The 18,935-nt window shown below is 47.1% G+C and overlaps 1 protein-coding gene across 1 annotated transcript in view; it reads left to right on the forward strand.

The window, feature by feature from the left end:
• The window catches only part of ABHD2 (abhydrolase domain containing 2, acylglycerol lipase), an 83,411-nt gene that overhangs the window by 12,528 nt on the left and 51,948 nt on the right, over positions 1 to 18,935 (forward strand). The window contains exons 2-3 of the mRNA XM_080914186.1: positions 8,258 to 8,357; positions 9,902 to 10,101. Of these exons, the coding sequence (XP_080770312.1) occupies positions 9,908 to 10,101 (194 nt within the window). The 5' untranslated portion in view covers positions 8,258 to 8,357; positions 9,902 to 9,907. The remainder of the gene's footprint in view (positions 1 to 8,257; positions 8,358 to 9,901; positions 10,102 to 18,935) is intronic.

Below are 18,935 nucleotides of genomic sequence, written 5' to 3' on the forward strand. Positions count from 1 at the left end.
GCAATCCATTTAGCTCAAACCCCAAAATATAGCAACCCAGTGTGCTTCCTTTTGAATTTTTATTTCTCTAGATTGTTCGGTATCCCCATACAAAGATCCGATAAAGTCAAGCTCAGGGCTGCCCGGAGACAGATGCCTGACTACATGTGTTACAAGTCCTTTACTGTCGATTTCAAACCAACAGTTCTCTAGCCCTGAAATATTAAGGTAGCTTTGATTTAAGGAGCTCAGACTGTTTCGTGGGCCTTTCATGTATCCAGAAATGCTTTGCAACTTCAAAACGACTTTAACCCACAGTTTAACACAGCAGCTTCTTTCCCTCTTTAACGTGCAAAGGAAGGGACTTACTCTCTTATCTTTAGAAGAAAGTACAAATTAACTCGAAGTTTATATGGTTAACATAAGATTACTTGGCAGAGTCAGGACTCAAACCTAGGACCTCTGATTCTAAAACCTGTGTTTGAATTAATCATGTGGGCTCTCAGGCAAGAGACCCACGCAAAGCTGCACAGCACGCTCACAGGAGAACAACTCTAGACGCCATTGATAGAAATATAGCAGGCGTAAATGAGACCCTTGCTCCTCTGCTATCCAGACTCCAGACCTTCTGGGTCTTACCACCTGGGTTGCACCCTAGAAGTTTCAGTTCTCTGAATCCACATGACTGGTCGCAGAAACCCACACTACTGTTCAGCCCACACTACCCCTTCCTTCATTTTAGCCCAGGGACCTCAGTGTCACTCAGTGGTTTGGACTTACTGGTATCGGCTGCCCACACCTGTTGTCTGAGACTTGGGCTCAGTGAAGCCACGTGACCTCCAGGCCTGCCGCCGTGGCCTGGCAAAGGCTCTTGTTTCTCCTCATAGCTTTCAAAGTACTTTTACCACTTGAAGAAAAGCATGCCTTCCAAAGCTGGGCATAGTGTTCTCTTGCCCCAGGAGCTTCCTTCAGTCTTGGGAAAATGAAGATCCAGGAGCTGTCATTTTCTCTATCCTTGTATTAAAGGGCTCAGTGGCACAGCGTTGAGGAGAGCTAAAGTGCTCTTACAGCTGGGAGAATTCATAAGGACCACAGAGCTGAGGGGGGGGGAGTTAGCTCTGTTCCACCCAGGGGGTGCGGGGGAGGATGCGACTGGTCAGTTTTCCCTGTAGGGAGGTGAAACTTGGCCAACCCTTCAGATCTCCATGCAGATCTGCTGCTTTATGCTTACCATAGTGAGATGCAAGGTTGTCAGCTTCATAATCATGCTGACTCCCACCTGCACACACAACCCCGTTCCCTCCTTTCTAAAAGCTCCGCAGGTCTGTGTGAAACATGCCCTGGCTTTCTTTTTGCTGTAGATCCAGACCTGTTCTCTCTGCTTGTACCCTTCTCTGAAAAAAGAAAATCTAGTAGCTGGGTGTGGGGATGGAGCTATGCTGGTGGAATGCTTGCCTAGCATGCCTGAAGCTCCGAGTTTGGTCCCCACAACTGGGCGGGATGACTCATGCCTGGAATCTAGCACTCAAGAGCTGGGGACCAGAGGACTGGGAATTCAAGGTCACCCTGGCTGCTCTGTAAGTTCTGGGTCAGCCTGGAGTACATGAGACTCTGTCAAGAAAAAAGGAGGAAAAGAAGGGAGGTAGGGGTGGTTTGTCCATGAAGCAAATGAGAAAGTGGAGTTTGTCTGGTAAACTGAGAATTTGCTTTGATATTAGAGTTTAATTTTTAAAAAAGTACACTAGTTAGAGCTATCGAATCTTCTATTAAAATATTTTCTTAGAAATGTCCTCTTTGAGGATTCTGGGATGTCTCCAGAGGTAAACCACCAGCTTTTTGTTTTGTTTGTTGGTTCCTTCTCAGCATGGGTTGGCTTCTCTATGGTAGAGAACATTTCTGCTTAGGGGATAGGCAAGTTCTCAGCACTTCTCCACCCTTCTCCAGGATGCAGCATCTTCTCCCAAGCCTCTTTGCGAGCAGGAGTCACCGGCTTCTCTTTAGCAGATACCCAATGAAAAGCTCAGGGTGACTCAGTTGTCAGGTATTTTTAGTTCGTTTGGTGAGCCTTTTTTTCTGTGAAAGCTGGTGGGTTACTAGCCATTCCTGACATTTCAGTGTGAAGTCAGCATGTTCTTGCTTTTCTTAAAAATTCCCTTTGAGCCAGGCAATGGTGGCACACGTGCTGACCCCAGCACTCAGGAGGCAGAGGCAGGCGGATCTCTGAGTTTGAGGTCAGCCTGGTCTACAGAACAAGTTCTAGGACAGCCAGGGCTACACAGAGAAACTTTGTCTCATGGGGGATGTAGGAGTGTTTGCCTGCATGTACTTTGTGTACGTGTACCCACAGAAGTCAGGCATCAGATGCCTTGGAACTGGAGTCACAGATATTGTGAGCCTCCATGTGAGTTCTGGGAACTGAACTGGAGTCCTTAGAAAGAGCAACAAATGGCCTTCGCAAACACTGAACATCTCTCCAGCCCCTGGCTCTTGTTTTCAACTGGAAGCTCAGAAACTATCCTTGAAAACTTCAGCAGTTTATGACCTTATGACTTTATAGAAGAATACAGTTAAAAAAAAAAAAAAACCATTATCAGCTGTGTGAGTTTACACACACACACACAAAGGAATTTAAAAATCTGAATTTTTAATGAAATTGAAGCAACGTTAACATAAATATATTTAATTGTCTGCCATGTCTTTTACTTAATCAAATTATATATGACCTTGTCCATCTTGCAGGATCTAATTTGTAAGAGATGTCAGTCTAAGTTAGTGTGTGTGCCTCTGTGTGTGTGTGTGTGTGTGTGTGTGTGTGTGCGTGTGCACGTGCATGTGTGTATGTTCTGGGATTGTACATGTGCCACTGTAGCTGGCTAGTGAGGGGTCTTCTTAGTTGAAGCTTTCCGCCTCTCTGCTCCAGCAATGTCAGCATGGGAAACCTGCTCTGATCTGCCTGGGTGGCCCCACGAGTCAGTGGCAATAGCAGCAGCAGAAGCAGTTACTGGAGGAAAACAGCTAGTTACTCAGTGCTGAAACAAAAATAAATGCCTCTTGGCATCTTTTGAAATGAGAATCGGTGCAGTTGCCAGGGCTTCTCTTGGGAATTTGTAGTAGTGGTGGTCCAGAAGGAGGGTTCCTCAGCCCTGAGCACACCAGTGATCACTCTATCCTCCCCAAACTCTGAGGGAGAAGATGTAGGTCATATGAACCTGTTCTCTGAGCTGCTGACTCAGATGCACAACCACCAGGGGTATTAGAGCTCCCAGGAGTAGGACCCAGTTCTCAGTAGATGAGGCCAAATCTCAGAACCTCTTGGATGTTCCTGTGAACATCTCCTGGCTATGAAGGTGTGATGGGTTGGATAGAGATAGAAATGTGCCCCCTCCCCCCACAGGCTCAGATGTTTGAATATTTGGTCCAGTTAATGGCACTGTTTGGGAAGGTTTAGGAGGTGTGGCATTGTTAGGAGAAGTGTCATTAGGAGTGGGCTCTGAAGTCTTAAAGCCTGGAGCAAATCTCGTTCAGTTTCTGCTTCCTGCTTGCTGTTCAAGATGTGAGTCCTCAGCTTCCTGTTCCCCCCCCCCCCCAAGCACACCATGGACACTAGCTTTCTAGAACAATAAACCCAAACCTCTTGCTCATGGCATTTTATCACAGTAATAGAGAAGGGACATACACAAGTAGTGAATACCTCCAGGTGCGAAGACATCTCAGAAATGGACACTGGGCTTTCTCCTGGCCATCTTCTTCTGGACTTAGCGCTTATTCTCTGTGACGAATGGTAGCCCTTTCTTCTCAGTGAAATGGCAGAAACTGGCTTTTTTCCTCCTCACTTTCTCTTCAAAGGTGTTGTGCTGCCCACACTAGGGTGGATTGTTTTGTTTTGTTGCCACATCAGGATGGAATGGAGTGGACATAGGCCATACTGTTGTGGCAGAGTGTTGTTTGTTGACACCCTAACACCATCTGTGTGCTAGGCTAGAGTTACGGGTCTGGTTGGGGAGAGGCGTGGACCTTCCTGCAAGGGGAGGTAAGTATAGAGGGTGGGCTTGGCTTCAGCAGAAGGGACTTTTTGCAGGACATGGTGGGAATATCAGAAGGAAGTTACTATAAAACAAGGAGCAACATAGCTTGAAGCATCTCATTGTGCTCCAAGCCAAGCTAGCCTGGTATCTTCCCCTTGTCCTGCTTCCATATCCCGAGTCATGGGACTCTGGGCGTGCATCAGGAGCCCTTTGGGGAACTTTATATCTTTGTCTATTACTGAGTGATAGCGTTTCTCAGTAGAGGACTCTGGAAGAGAATGCCCTGGGATTGACTTTAATCTTGCTGGAGGAAGTCCACGCAGGTAATCAGCTCTTTCACTGATGGACCCTTGTGCTCCGTGGCCCGGTGTCCTTTGTGTGATTTCTGTGTGTCAGATTACGCTTAGAGAGATGAAAGGGGAGAGAATTTAGTAGCCATTATGGTAATAGCCGATATTTTGAGACGCTCTGTAGTAAAATAATGGAGTTATTAGTATAAATGACGCAGTTGAAATTATAATTGACCTGAAGAGCAAAGGCCTCCAGGTCTGTGGAGTTTATTGTGTGTTGTGTGAGGCAGGAAGGCAGGGGCTGCTCTTTCCCCTTCCCCATGTGTTTTAACCAAGGGCTGCAATCATGTCCCCTGGATCTCAGACATTTCAAACTGAAAGAGACCTTCAGTGTTATTACTTCTAATCCAAGTCTCTTGTTTTGTTTTGTTTTTTTGTTTTGTTTTGGTTTTTTTTGTTTTGTTTTGTTTTGTTTTGTTTTGTTTTGTTTTGTTTTATAACTGAGACCCTTAGGGCCCCGAAAAGCTAAGTGACTTTTCCAAGGTGACCTGGCAGAACAGGTTCTAGGTCCAGGTCTCAGGACCTCTGCCAATGCAGGGGCCTCCATCCTAAGTGATACTCTTGGCCACGGGTGAGCAGTGGGAAGCGTGGGAGGCACAGCCCAGCCTTTCTGCAGGGGAGGAAAGACCAGCCAAGCACGTCTTAGAGCCCTGCAGCAATGCTGCGAGCTCCCTTAATGACCAGATGCTGGGCATTTAGCAGCTCCCTCCACTTTTCTTTTGTGATATGTACATGACAAATAGAATACTAACTATCAGTTGCAGGACCTAAATTTACTCATAAACTAGCCGGACTGGATTATAGTAACCCACAGAGGAACAGATGACACGGATATGTGGGAAACCCAGCTCCTTGGAAGCAGGAGACAGAGACAGGTAGAGGTGGGGGAAGGCTGGCTTGCTTGCTTCACAAAGCCAGCCCACCAGCCCTTCTGGGTCATTCTCCCATAAGACTGCTTAGGGCTTATTTCATCTGGATTTCATCTGCCTAAGAAATGGAGGTGGGGAGCATTCCAAATAGTTCAAGGCATTGAGTTTGGTTTGTCCTCCATCTGAGTAATGGCCAGGCCTGCTCTTGCTTCACTTCCAAGATCAGATGAAATCCAGCACATTCAAGGTGGTATGGTAGAGTCTAAGCTCAAAATGTCCAGACAAAGTTCAGAATATTTAATATTAAGCGGCAGGTCAGAAAGAAGAAAAAAAGGAGAAAGTAATCATCATAAATAAGATGGGTTAAAATGGATATGAAGAGTTTTGTTTTGGGAATTGTCTGATAATTCCTAGTTTAATACCTAAATAGAGTGATGGTGAGTAGGTAGGTTGGTAAGTGTTTACTATACACTCATACACACGCTTCAGAAACCCTGGACTTGATGCTCTGAGGCCCAGTTCTGGATACGGCAGTTCCAGGTTCCTTGCTTAATGGTTCTCATATCCAAGACCCTAAGGTAGACAGACTAAAGCTTTCCTCCCTCTGGTTGTTTGCAAATGGTACTTACTGTGGTTCTGGTCATGCTAGGCACTCAGTAAGTGCTCTGCTATTCAAGCCTGCGAGGACTTAAGGGTGCACTCACTCCCTTGGAGCATGCAGAACTGGCTTGATGCCCAAGACCCTCAGTCTCCAGCCTTGGGACAAAGCTGTAAATGTAGGCCATAAAAATCATAAACCATCCATGGAATCGCTTGCCTTAGATTGAATTTTAAAACCCTGGCATTTTTCAAGGGTTGAAGAAATTAATTCTTTGCTGCATTTACTATTTAAAAAAAAAAAAGTTGTAGGAGGACAGTCTGTCAATCTAAGTCCCCTCTAGAAAGTCCTGCAAGTCTTTAAAATAACTATGTGCCAGAAAAGCCCTCCTCTCACTGAGCGTGTATCAAGCATCTAAGGGATAAGACTGCTCTCTTATTAACTCTTTCCACTCTGACTGGGGTTCTCTCTCTCCTCTGGTGGGCAGAAAACTCAGAGTCAATCTAGCTAAACTACACACATAGCTGTTGTGTGTTTGTTGGTGTGTTTATTTTCCTCGTATTAGATTTTAACTTTTTCATATTTTGTTAGTTGCTATCTTAAAACCAGCCCTCCTTCCTACCCTCCCTTCCTCTCTTCTACACTCCCTCCTTCCCTCCTTTCTTCCTTGTGGTACCAAGCATTGAATCTTAACACCTTGCATGTTTTAGTAGTGTTCTACCATTGAGTTCTACCCTAGCTCTTAAAGCTTTTTCTCTAGCAACAAAAATAGTTAAAAGTCATTGTGAACTTTGAAAATAAATTAAAACACTCTGGGAAGTAGCAATCGAAGCATCTTGCACCTAGCTGTTGATGCCTCTATCATCACAGAGATGTAGGTTATATAGTATTTCCATATGTCATTGGAAATTGTATAGTAAAAGCATCATTAAATAACGGTGGTGTAAACTATTCTTTACATAAAAGAAATCCTGAGACAGGTGACCTAGGTCTCACCACCACTGCCAAAGCCAGGCAAAGCTAACACCAGGGCCGGCAGCTTAGATCTTGAGTCTGGGCTGAGCCCTTGTTTTCATCATGCGGCTGAGGCTTTGGGACTGGTGAGCTCAGGTGGCCTGTGATGTGGCTAGAGACACTGCTCTACAATTCCTACCTCACTGTGCCCTGGCCCCTGGGGCTCATTCAGACTGTGGAGAGCTCATACAGATTTGAGGTAGAGCAGGAGCTCCGTGAAGCTCCGTGAGCCTCTCCCTTACCAGCCTTTCATCTTCTTAAGTCATCGAAGTGTGATGAATCAGAAACAGATGGAGCTTGAACCCAGATCTTCTGGTACACTGGTCACTCGGGGTCAGCCTCTAGAGTCTTCTGTTTGACCTTCATGCTGCTTATGTCTTTGTTTGCTCCTCTCTGTGTCTTTCTGGCTTTCAAGTCACACTGTGTTGTGGCCAGGAAGGTCTCTAGAGTCAGGCATGGGCATTGGCCTTTTCTCTCCGCAGCCTTGTGGCATTGGGATAACATAATCTTTGTAGGCATCAGTTCCCCGCCTATAAAATGGGGCGATCCTGGCGTCTGTCTGATAGGGCATAGGAAGGAGTAAATGAATTAGTATCTGTGAAGAACGGGGCTTTGTGCAGAGTTGCTTGCAGTTTTTGTAATTTCGGAGCCTTGTTTTTGTGCCTTCTCCTTTCCTTGGTGCCTGTGTCCCCGCCATGACTCTCCGTCTGGAAGAAAGATCATGACTCATTTGCTGTGTTGTCTCACTTTATAGCCTTCTCAGTTAGGTTACTGGTCAGAGCCGTGACACTTGTCCTGTCACCACTGCTGAAGAGCATGTTTGTGGGATCAAGGGGAAAAGCAGCTCGAGTTTGCTGTAGTCAGGAGAAACCTGTCTCCGGCGCCAGTGAGAGCTCCAGGTCTGGTGGACAGTTCTCACAGCCAGTTTGTGAGAACATCCAAGACCATGGACCACAGCAGACACGTTAATTAAAGAAATTGCCCTTTCCCCTAAAGACTTTAAGTGCAGAGAAGGAAAGGTGGACTGTTTATGTTTCCATTAAAATAGGTTCTTGGCCAGGCATGGTGGCACATGCCCTAATGCCAGCGCTTGGGAGGATGCAGGCAAGAAGAGTGTCATGAGTTCGACACCCATCAGGGCTGCTATGGAGACCCTGTCTCCAAACAACGAAAAGAAAGGGTTCTTTTTCCTCCTTTAAAACCTCACCTAAGGTCTGCAGAGATGACTCAGCTGTTAAGAGCACTGACTGCTCTTCCAGAGGTCCTGAATTCAGTTCCCAGGAACCACATGATGGCTCACAACCATCCTTAATGGGATCTGATGCCCTCTTCTGGTGTGTCTGAAGACAGCTATAGTGTCTTTATAATAAATAAATAAATCTTCAAAAAAATCAAACCTCACCTAAATCCAATTCTTTTCAGCTTTTAGGTTAATTTGAATACAAGATCAGATCTGACTGGCCCACCTGTGCATCTCTTCAGGGAAAGCCCACATTCTCCGTGAGAGGGATAAACGACACAGGTGTGTACCGCAGAGACCCATCTTGGCTTGGCTTCACCTCCCATGGATTAAAGCAGACAATGCCTGGTTGTTGGGAGGGAAGGCGCTTTTGATGAGTGCTAGACTTGAGCAGCAGGGAGACTGGGATAGACCAGCTGAGCAGCAGGGAGACTGGGATAGACCAGCATGGACAGCCTCAGTTCTCCCTCCCGCAAGGACAGAGAAACATGTAAAGGTTACTTCCATGTCTCCAGCACGAAGTCAGTGAAGCTTTGGAATCTCTGGTAGATTGCTTGCTTCTGCTTTTCCTTTCAGACTTGGCAGCAAGCACCTTTCCCCACTGAACCATCTTGCTGGCCCTCTGAGAAGTTTACAGAAGGCTGTGTAAGAGGCTGTGACCTCTGATTTGTTTTTCATGAAGTTGGAGACCTTGCCAGAGATTTCCCAAAATGTTTTTAATCCTGTGTCTGTGTCATCTTGAGGAGTCTCCAAGGCTCCCTGGTCTTTCTTTAGGTCTCAGGAGACTTCAGTCTGTTATGCACACTTTGGAGATTTTTTTTTTCACCCTACCTATTTTGTCTCCATCTTTGGCTACCAGGGTTCTCGTAACTGTTTTTAGCAGCGGCTAGTTGAAATCATTTCAGGGAAAGCTGTTACCATAGTTACTGGAGCTATGAGAATTGCATTTTTTTGTGTTAGTTTTGTGCTAGCCTCCCCGTCCCCCCCCCCCGACATTTCACTGTGAGACAGGGTGTCATATACCTTAGTCTGGCCTTGAACTCCTGATCTAGGTATATCACCATGCCTGGCTAGTTAGCCTAATTCTTAAGGCCACAGCTGATGTCCTGATATTATATAGAGCAGCAAGGAAAGTACTAGGTGATGTGGTTGATGTTTGGTTCTATGTGTCTGAAGTAGTGTGTGGATGCTTTGTATACAAGAGAATTACCTCAAAATGTGGAATATTAAGACAGTTTGGGGGAAGTTAGATATACATAAGCATTTTCTGTATTGTAATTTTAAATTTTTGGTCTAGTGGTTGAATTCGGTCTGTCCTTGGCCCGACTCTTGACCGATAGCTGCACTTAGATACCTCCTGGAAGGAAGAAAAACATTGTTTTAATCGATTGGCTCCATTTCTCATTGCCTGAAAGCCGTGGGAGCCAGGACCACTATGGCCCGAGCCAAGGCTCAACGCAACAAATGGATGAGCGTGGCTAAGGCAGCTTTCTCTCGCTCCGCTCTGAAAATAGAGACGTGGGCCAGCACACAGTACAGCTTTGCCTGGTGGCTCCCACAGTCCTATGTGGCTCTCCAAGGCTGGAAAGAACACCTGACACACCTGGTGCTCCAGGTGCCATTAAAGTCTACACACAGTACCCTCCTCAGTCAGCACTTTAGAGCTGCTGTTGTGGTGATGGGTACTGGCTGGACGTTGGTGCTGCCTGGCAATGATTGAACCTGTGGAACACGCACCCTGTGGGTCACGCCTCTGCACTGAGGTGGCTCCACCCTTCATGCCCTGGCGTTGTTTGTGAACCCAGACCTGTGTCTTTGTCTTCTAGATCAAGATGAATGCCATGCTGGAGACCCCCGAGCTCCCCGCCGTGTTTGACGGGGTGAAGCTGGCTGCCGTAGCTGCTGTTCTCTACGTCATTGTTCGGTGTTTGAACCTGAAGAGCCCCACTGCCCCTCCTGACCTCTACTTCCAGGACTCTGGGCTCTCGCGTTTCCTGCTCAAATCCTGTCCTCTTCTGACCAAAGAGTGAGTTCCCTGCCCTGCCTGTCCCCACCTGCTGTTTGACATGGCTTTGTGTGGTGTTCAGAACCTTCTCAGCCTAAGGCTGTGTCGATGAGTGGGAGAGGACTCACTTGGTACCCGTGGTTCTAGTCTCAGCACTGCAAGACATGCCAGCAGGAAAACAAAACAACGAAATGGAGCTCATAGTGTATCTGTAAGGCACAGATGAGAAATGGCCACTTTGGTGTTAAAAGCAGTCTTGGTAGCTGGCTAGTGTTTAAATAATGAACAGTGGAAGAAAGAATCCTATCCTTGTTGCCTGGAAACATTCTGTCCTTCACAGCATGGTGTCGTCATCATCATCATCCATGACAAGGACTTTGCAGAAAACAGTAGACATTTTTAGGTAGATACGAAACCTTGGAGGATATTTTAACTCTTGTCACTCTGAGGACAGAGAAGCCATCCTCATCCAGAGTTATCATTGAGAATCATAAGGGTCTTGCCATAGGGCCTTCTTTATCCCCTGGACCCTAAAGAATGTCTAGAGCACTAACCAAAAGAACACACTTGAAGGGGGTGCTCCCTCTGATCCCTATGGGCCACACCCAAATTTTGGAGGCTAGTGGCAGGTGGCAATGCCTCTGAGAAAGGGAAGCAGGAGACGTAAGGAAGCTGTGATCCATTGGAACTCACAGCCTGTCTCCAAGAGAGGCAGTGGTAAATTTCCCACTGACTCAGCTTAACTGGGTCTTCCTTTGAGAAGCATGCCCTCTTTTTAGTTGATCAACTCCCTGTATCCCTTTGTGTGTCTCATAGCTTGCTCCATTCACCCCACTGAGCCTCAAGGGCTTATGGCTGAGGTGTCCTCCTTAAACTGTGTCTGCTTAACATGAGTCTAGCAAGTCTCTAACTCTTGATGGGAAGAGAAGAAACCTCCCAGTCCACTCTCTTTTGGGGAGTCAGTAACTTTAAGCACATGATTGTCTCTTTGAGCAGACAGGACAGAGGGGTGTGAGATTGTTTGATTTCCACACTCTGGCCATTTGGTTGATTTTTCAGAGGCTAGTACCCAAGACAGAGGACCAGCACAGTGTCTTAGAGGTGGCCCAGCACAGTGCCTTAGGGGTGGTCCACCACAGTGCCTTAGAGGTGGCCCAGCACAGTGCCTTAGGGGTGGTCCAGCACAGTGTCTTAGGGGTGGTCCACCACAGTGTCTTAGGGGTGGTCCAGCAGTGTCTTAGGGGTGGTCCACCACAGTGTCTTAGGGGTGGTCCAGCAGTGTCTTAGGGGTGGTCCACCACAGTGTCTTAGGGGTGGTCCAGCACAGTGTCTTAGGGGTGGTCCACCACAGTGTCTTAGGGGTGGTCCAGCACAGTGTCTTAGGGGTGGTCCAGCAGTGTCTTGGGGTGGTCCAGTGCAGTGTCTTAGGGGTGGTCCAGCAGTGTCTTAGGGGTGGTCCAGTGCAGTGTCTTAGGGGTGGTCCAGTGCAGTGTCTTAGGGGTGGTCCAGTGCAGTGTCTTAGGGGTGGTCCAGCAGTGTCTTGGGGTGGTCCAGTGCAGTGTCTTAGGGGTGGTCCAGTGCAGTGTCTTAGGGGTGGTCCAGTGCAGTGTCTTAGGGGTGGTCCAGTGCAGTGTCTTAGGGGTGGTCCAGTGCAGTGTCTTAGGGGTGGTCCAGTGCAGTGTCTTAGGGGTGGTCCAGTGCAGTGTCTTAGGGGTGGTCCAGTGCAGTGTCTTAGGGGTGGTCCAGTGCAGTGTCTTAGGGGTGGTCCAGTGCAGTGTCTTAGGGGTGGTCCAGTGCAGTGTCTTAGGGGTGGTCCAGTGCAGTGTCTTAGGGGTGGTCCAGTGCAGTGTCTTAGGGGTGGTCCAGTGCAGTGTCTTAGGGGTGGTCCAGCAGTGTCTTAGGGGTGGTCCAGTGCAGTGTCTTAGGGGTGGTCCACCACAGTGTCTTAGGGGTGGTCCAGTGCAGTGTCTTAGGGGTGGTCCAGTGCAGTGTCTTAGGGGTGGTCCAGTGCAGTGTCTTAGGGGTGGTCCAGCAGTGTCTTAGGGGTGGCCCAGCACAGTATCTTATAGCCATAGCTATGATGCCCTGGCTTTAGATCTGAGGAATGTTTCTTAATACTCATGCAAAAGTGTGTAACATAAGTGTCATCATACTTGTTTTTAAAACTACCCTGCCCATCACAGCAGGCTTCATACAGCAGGAACCATCACTAAGGATATGGTGTTCTCATTACACAATATTGACAGTTAAAGTCTACCCTGTAACCGTGTTCTGAAAATTGTCCAGCATTTCACTTTGTTTTGACTCTTTCTCCTAGGTTTCATTTGAGTAACTCCCTAATTTGGACTAGTTGGTGACATTTACACATACTTTCAGACACTGTTCCTCATTCATCTCATTTGTAGAGAGCTTTGGAAAACCAAATTTATTCTGGGAGGTAGTGGACCACGCCTTTGATCCCCAAGGCCAGCCTGGTCTCTAGAGTATGCTCCAGGGCAGCCATGGCTACACAGAGAAACCCTTTCTTGAGGGATGAGGTGGGGAAGGAAGGAAGGAAGGGAAGAAGGAGGGAAAGAAGGAAGAAGGGAAGGAAAGAAGACCAAATTCATTAGTTAATTTTCTCATCACCAATACGTGACTGGGAGGAACTTAGGGAAAAGGTCTGACTTGGCCCTACAGTTGAGAGACTGCAGTCCGTCCTGGTGATGAAGGCCTTGGGTGTGGGGACAGCTTACAGATGGAGCAGTAGTGTGAGGTTCCTGGTGTCTGCTGTCAGGAAGCCAGAGCCTGGGGTCAAAGTACCTCAGCATCCCTAAATCTGCCATCCAGACCTCATATCCAAAAGGTTCCACACCCCACCAGAACAGCACCACTACCTGGAGACCCGACTGTCTAAATAAATGAGTCTGGAAAGCGGGGGTCTCTTCCCTTTCAAAACCATAACTCCAAAGTATTTAAAACCCTATAAATCTATCTGAGTACAAAGATGAGTTTGTACTCAGCATTGATTTCTACCTTCCCAACCATACAATTATTTCATTTGTACTTTATAACAGTGATTTTGCTACTGTTACAAATCGTAGTGTAAATATTTTCAGAAATTGAGGTTTGCCAAAGGGGTGGTGACCACAGGTTGGGAACAGCTAGATTAGAGGGAGGAGCCATGGGAGCTTTGCCCTTGCTCAGGCTCCAGAAAGATACTATCAGGGATTGATTCTGTCCTGTTTGTACAAGGCATAAATAAAGCCGCTTCCGGCAGATCTTACCTCTGTAGCTTATCTTTCTTTTAAAATTAAGCCAAACACTTGAAGTCCTTCAGTCTCCCTTGGCTTTCCTGGCTCATACTCCTGCACGAGCTTGTGGTGTTGACCTCGAGACTGTTATTGAGGTGACTGACTCCTGGTGTGGTAGAACGGCCACACTCCATTCTTTCGGGGCCTCAGCCATGGCATCAGCACAGAGTTCCCTATTTGCTGATCAATGCCCAGGCCTTCTTCCAGCACAGCTTGCTTTAGGAGGGTGCAGGATGCCTAGGTTAAAGGCAGGGCTGATATTTGTTTAGGAGTTAGCTTGGCTTGAAAAGGTAGAGGTGGAAGACAGGTTCTCCAGGAAGCATGCACTTCCAAGACCTTTCTCTTCAGTTACAGGTGCATCCCCCCAGAGCAGGTTGGAACATTGTTTAAGGAGTGGGATTCCAAACACACAAACTCCCTCTAACTTAAATGTGACAAATGATTTGGGACCAAGGGATTCTGCTTCCCGTAAATTTGGAGGTTTTGTTTGTTTGTTTGTTTTGTTTTTTCTTTTTTACTCATTGCCTTCTTTCCGAATACATTCTGGTCTGTGTTCATGTCATTTTGGCAAACTGTTCTCATACAGTTTTGTCCATGTGCAACATTCAACACCTCTCAGATATGTTCTGCCATTAGATCCTCTCAATGACATGGAGGCCAAACTTTTTTTCCTGTCATTTTTAAAGACTGGGAAACCAGGTATGGCACTAAGCCAGGCTAACAGAGTTGACAGTGGGTCTTTTGTCCCTGAGGAGAAGTGGACAAGGGGTGATCTCAGGGTAAAGGAAAGAGTGCAGAACAGCAAGAGGCTAGCCCAGGGAAGGGTTTCCCCCACCAGGTGGCCTTCAGTTCCAGCATGTCTATTTCTAATCTTTCTGGTGGAAGCTGCCATTCCCTGATAATCTTTCTCTGAGCCACATTTCTGGAATAGCTTCACTGTGTTTGAAGCTGAGGGAGGGGAGGGAATGGCTATTGTGGGTTTTAAAAAAAAACCAAAAATCTTCTCCTGGGACTTTGAAGGTTTTTTCCTAGGAGGAAGTCATCTCAAGGCTCCACCTCTGCCGGGAGGTTCAGGTGGCTGGCTCACAGTGAATGCCAGCATCGCCCAGAAGCCTGACTCAGACAGCTGCTGGTGACTAATCACGCAAACCCACACAGAGCCTCTTGCCCAGATAGGAAAGAAGCAGGTGAAAGGCGAACTCTTTAGAGTCAGCTTTTAAGTCTGATTTAAACAATTGACCTGAAGGTGCATCACAGACCCTGTGCTGTTTGGAGGAGGGCTGCTGCTGGGATGGCTCATCTCCTATTCACTTAGCAACTGCCAATGTTTACCTAGCAGTTCAACAAGTGTTTGCTTTTAGTGAAACAAGCAGACCAAAGCTCAGCGAGGAACAATGAGAAGGCTCTGGAGGGTGATATAGATCTCCATGTTCTTCAGAATAAAAAAATTCAGAAAACAAAGCACACATAAAAACATCCATAACTCTTCTAATCTAACTGCTGTTAGTGAGCATCCCTGGGGTTTTCTGTATATATTTGCTCTCAACTAAATCAGGGTGGTATAATTTCTCTCTGTCTCTGTCTGTCTGTCTGTCTGTCTGTCTCTCTCTCTCTCTCTCTCTCTCTCTCTCTCTCTCTCTCTGTGTGTGTGTGTGTGTGTGTGTGTGTGTGTGTTTTGCAGGGAATTGGAATTGACCCAAAGGCCTATTATGTGCTAGGCAAGTCCTCTACCATTGCACTGAGCTGAATACATCTTACCCCAAATGGTAACTTGTTCTAACCATGGCTCTGCTGTGCTATTACGTATCCTCTGCCTTGTGGGTTTTTCTTGTCTATCATTGAGCTAAATCTTCAGTTTATGAGCCTGGGTCTGGTACTAGCAGCTCACGCTGGCCTTGAACCTAATGTTGTCCTCTTGATCACTATCTTGCATGATCCTTCTAAGTGTTCAGATTACAGTGATATAGAGAAATGTAAACTAGGGTTCAAGCCTAGGTCCAGGGAAGCCAGACAAAGTGTAGCCCCTCTGAGCATACTTCCTTCTGTTTCAGTAGACCAGGCAGACTTTCTTTCTCACTCTTTAACATGAACCTCCTGTGGCCCTGGCACCCCTGCCCACAGTCTCAGGGGAATGGAAATAGAAGGATATGCTGGAGATGGGAGGAGGGTCCATTGTGTCTAAGGGGACTGGGTAAGCTAGGGAAGGTTTCTTAGACTCTGCTGCAGTTTAAGATTTTGTTATAAAAGTTATTTTAGTGGCTGGGGAGGTGGAGGCTTCACCTGTCCTCTCTGACCCCTGCTGTGGATCAAGCAGGCACTGGATCAAGCAGGCACTGTCTCCCTTTTTAGTACTCTAGGGGTAATCATCTGCATATCATAAAGTATACAGACCCTAAGTCTATAGCATAGAACCTGCATGTTAGGCCATATAACTGCCACTCCCTTGAGCTTTTACAGGGGTGTCCCACCTGCCTCTGACCCACCCAGTTGTCATAATAGCACTTGGGTTGGCTTCCTCAAGCCAGTCAGCACTCAAGCCCAAACGCACTTGTCCATCCTCATCTCTCACAACACTCTCTCATAGCCCAGGAACGGCCTGCCCAAGAGACTGCTGTCTTCTGGCTGCTCCAGATCTCTTGTCTTCTACTGTTGTGGGATGAGTGTGTGAGAGAAGTGTGTGTGTGTGTGTGTGTGTGTGTGTGTGTGTGTGTGTAGGCCAAATGTCAACATCCAGTTCTTCCTTGGTCACTCTCCACCTTCAGTGTTTGAAACCGGGTGTCTGCTGAGTCTGGAGTTTGTCACTTCACTCAGCTGCTTGGCTAATGGTCGTTAGAGTCCACTTGTCCTTGTTCCTCACTGCACAGCCCCTCCTCCCTGCCCCCGGTGAGTTATGGCTGTTTCCATGGCTTGGCTTTTATTTGGATGTAGGGGATCCAGACTCAAGTCCTTAGGCTTGCATGGCAGGCCCTTTACCCACTGAGCCACCTCCCTTATATAACTAAATAACTAAATAACCAAAAATAACTCTCATAACAAAATCATAAACTGTATCAGATTCCAAAAAAGAAAACCCTTTCTTAATGTACCCACTCCCTTCTCCTGTCTCCAACAGACAACTCCTGTTCCCACTGGGTGCCTCTCATCAGCTTTCGTGAGAATTCATGGCACCTCCATCTCTCTGCTGGAGGACATGTACCCCAGATAAAGTGTGTCACATGCCCAGCAGGACTCCTGGGGCTTCTTAGCCTTAAGTCTGGTTCATTCTGTCTTTTATTTTTCAAATAAGAAGTATAGGTGAGAGATGTTTTGATTTGGCAAATGCCCTCTGTGTTAGCCAAGAGAAACCGAGAGAACCGCACTAGCTCCAGTTGGTTCAGTGACACGGGGTGGGGTGGGAGATGTGTAGTTGTCCCTTTAGCACTGACAGAGCTGTCTGTCAAGAAGGCCCTGACCTGTCTCTTGAAGACGATGTGTTTTGTTAAATGCGTTTTCTGATCTTAAATTAGTCGGGGCAGCCCCAGATGCATAATTGTCCCCAGGCTCTCCCTGGGGCCCTGGCTGGTCTCTGCTGGCAGGTGCAGGTTGGAAGGTGAACATAGGCAGCAGGTGGTACTTATTGTTTCGGTGTGAGCATTCCCCATGGGAAGCCAGGCTGTGCCTTTTCACTTACTAGTGGACATGTCTGTGCGAGCCATGTTGTAGCTAAAGATGAAGGCATTTAGGGGAAGCATGCCAGACTAACAGACAAGCCTGCAGTAGAGTTGCTATCTTCACTGGATGTAAGAGACATCTAGGTTCCCCTTTCAGATCTAGTCAGGGAAGGCAATGTGACAGGGCTCTAGCCATGTGTATGGCTTCCTCAGAGACAAAAATAGGATAGCTTTCTCCTGCCGCCAGCTGTTAACCTGTGTTACCTAGAACTGAGTGTTATTGTTTGAGAAACGCCCGAAACTTGACGTGAGGTTCACATCCATTCCTGCACCATGCCAAAACATTCCTGCACCCTCATGTCCTCTGGGAACACAGCTTCAGGGAAGCCTCATCACAGTCAAAAGTGAAGAGCCGAAGCCTGGTGGCCCTTCAGGAGATCATCTTAGGTCACTGCTGGTTTTCCCCATTGCTCTCCCTCACCAGAGCTCAGGCCCTGAGCAGCCACTGAATCACTCTCAACCCTAGTTAACCTGTGGCTTTAGTCCCTTGCCATGGTCATCTGATTGCTGCCTCTAAACATTAGAGGATCTCCTTCTTTGGACTTAACTGTTGGCTGGGAGTGAGGGGTGTGGGGGCTCTTAAGTCACTAAAGGTGTTTACATTGTAGGCATTTTCTAGAGGCATTTTTGAAAATTGATTTTATCGTGACTTAGACGGTGGCTACTCTGTTCCTCCTACACAGCTCATTCTCTTCCTAAGTATTCCTGATAAGGCCGAGAGAAACTGCTTTTCATCTTTCTCTCACACAATATTGATTCTTATTAGAGAGTTCATAATCTGAATGTGTATGATGTGTGTGTGTGTGTGTGTGTGTGTGTGTGTCTGTGTATCTGTCTGTCTGTGTATCTATGTGAAGGTATGGCAGTTGTGTACAGGTACCCGACAGAGGCCAAAAGAGGCCATCAGCCCTTAGAGCTGAAGTTACAGGCATTTAAAAGCCCCAGGGAGGGTGCTGGGAACTGGACTCAGGTCCTCTGGGAGAACAGCAGGTGCTCTTTACCACTCCGGCTCCTCAACCCCCTTCTGTATTGTCACTTACACTCTCCTCCTAAAAAAAATCTGTTTTCCTTTTACCCACCACAAATAAAACCCTGGTTCTATATTTTATGTTTAGTGTGTTTGTTAGAAATATGCAAGATAAAGCCACTTTTGCCCTGGAATGTCTAAATAATTAGAAGTACCTTGCCAGCAACCCCCACACTGACTCAGATGTCTCTGGTAGAGCACATGAAGTTCTTTTCGCTATCAGAAGAATGGAGGACTTCATCTAGAAATCTCCACTCTCTTGCAGTTTTCCTCCTGGTTGTGTTTTATAAGACCCTTTCTTTGTAGTACCAGTGCCAAAGCCAGGGCTAGCCTGCCACCTCTATACCAGCCTGCAAACCCTGGGCTAGCCACTCCTAGGTCTGCAACCTGTACAGCTCATATATGGGGAGTTAATATAGAAAACTTTTAAATGTTGTTGTTAATGAGTCTCTACACTCCCAAGGCAACTGTAAATGTAGCCGGCCAGGTGTTTACATGAGAGGCTTCATTATGGTTCACATTCTAGTGGAGTGCTTGAAATGAGAGCCAGGCACAGCTCCGCTGCTCCCTCGCTGGCTCTGCTCTGCAAGAGCTGTCTTCCTAGGCTTTCGTGTGCAGGATGGCTTTGTTTATGCCTACTTATATATAGTGCCACTGAGGGCTAAGGTCTCATGTCTGGAAATCCCAACACCAGTTCTTCAGAAACTGCTGTGAGGCAGTGCCTGATGCAGGTCTTGTCCTTGGCCGTTCCCAGCCCAGCACTGTGTGACATGAGGACATGACATCCCAACAGCACCCAGCACCGAATGCTCCATGTCACTTGTA

This window comes from Micromys minutus (assembly GCF_963924665.1).
Source record: "Micromys minutus genome assembly, chromosome: 3".
Taxonomy (NCBI): Eukaryota; Metazoa; Chordata; class Mammalia; order Rodentia; family Muridae; genus Micromys; species Micromys minutus.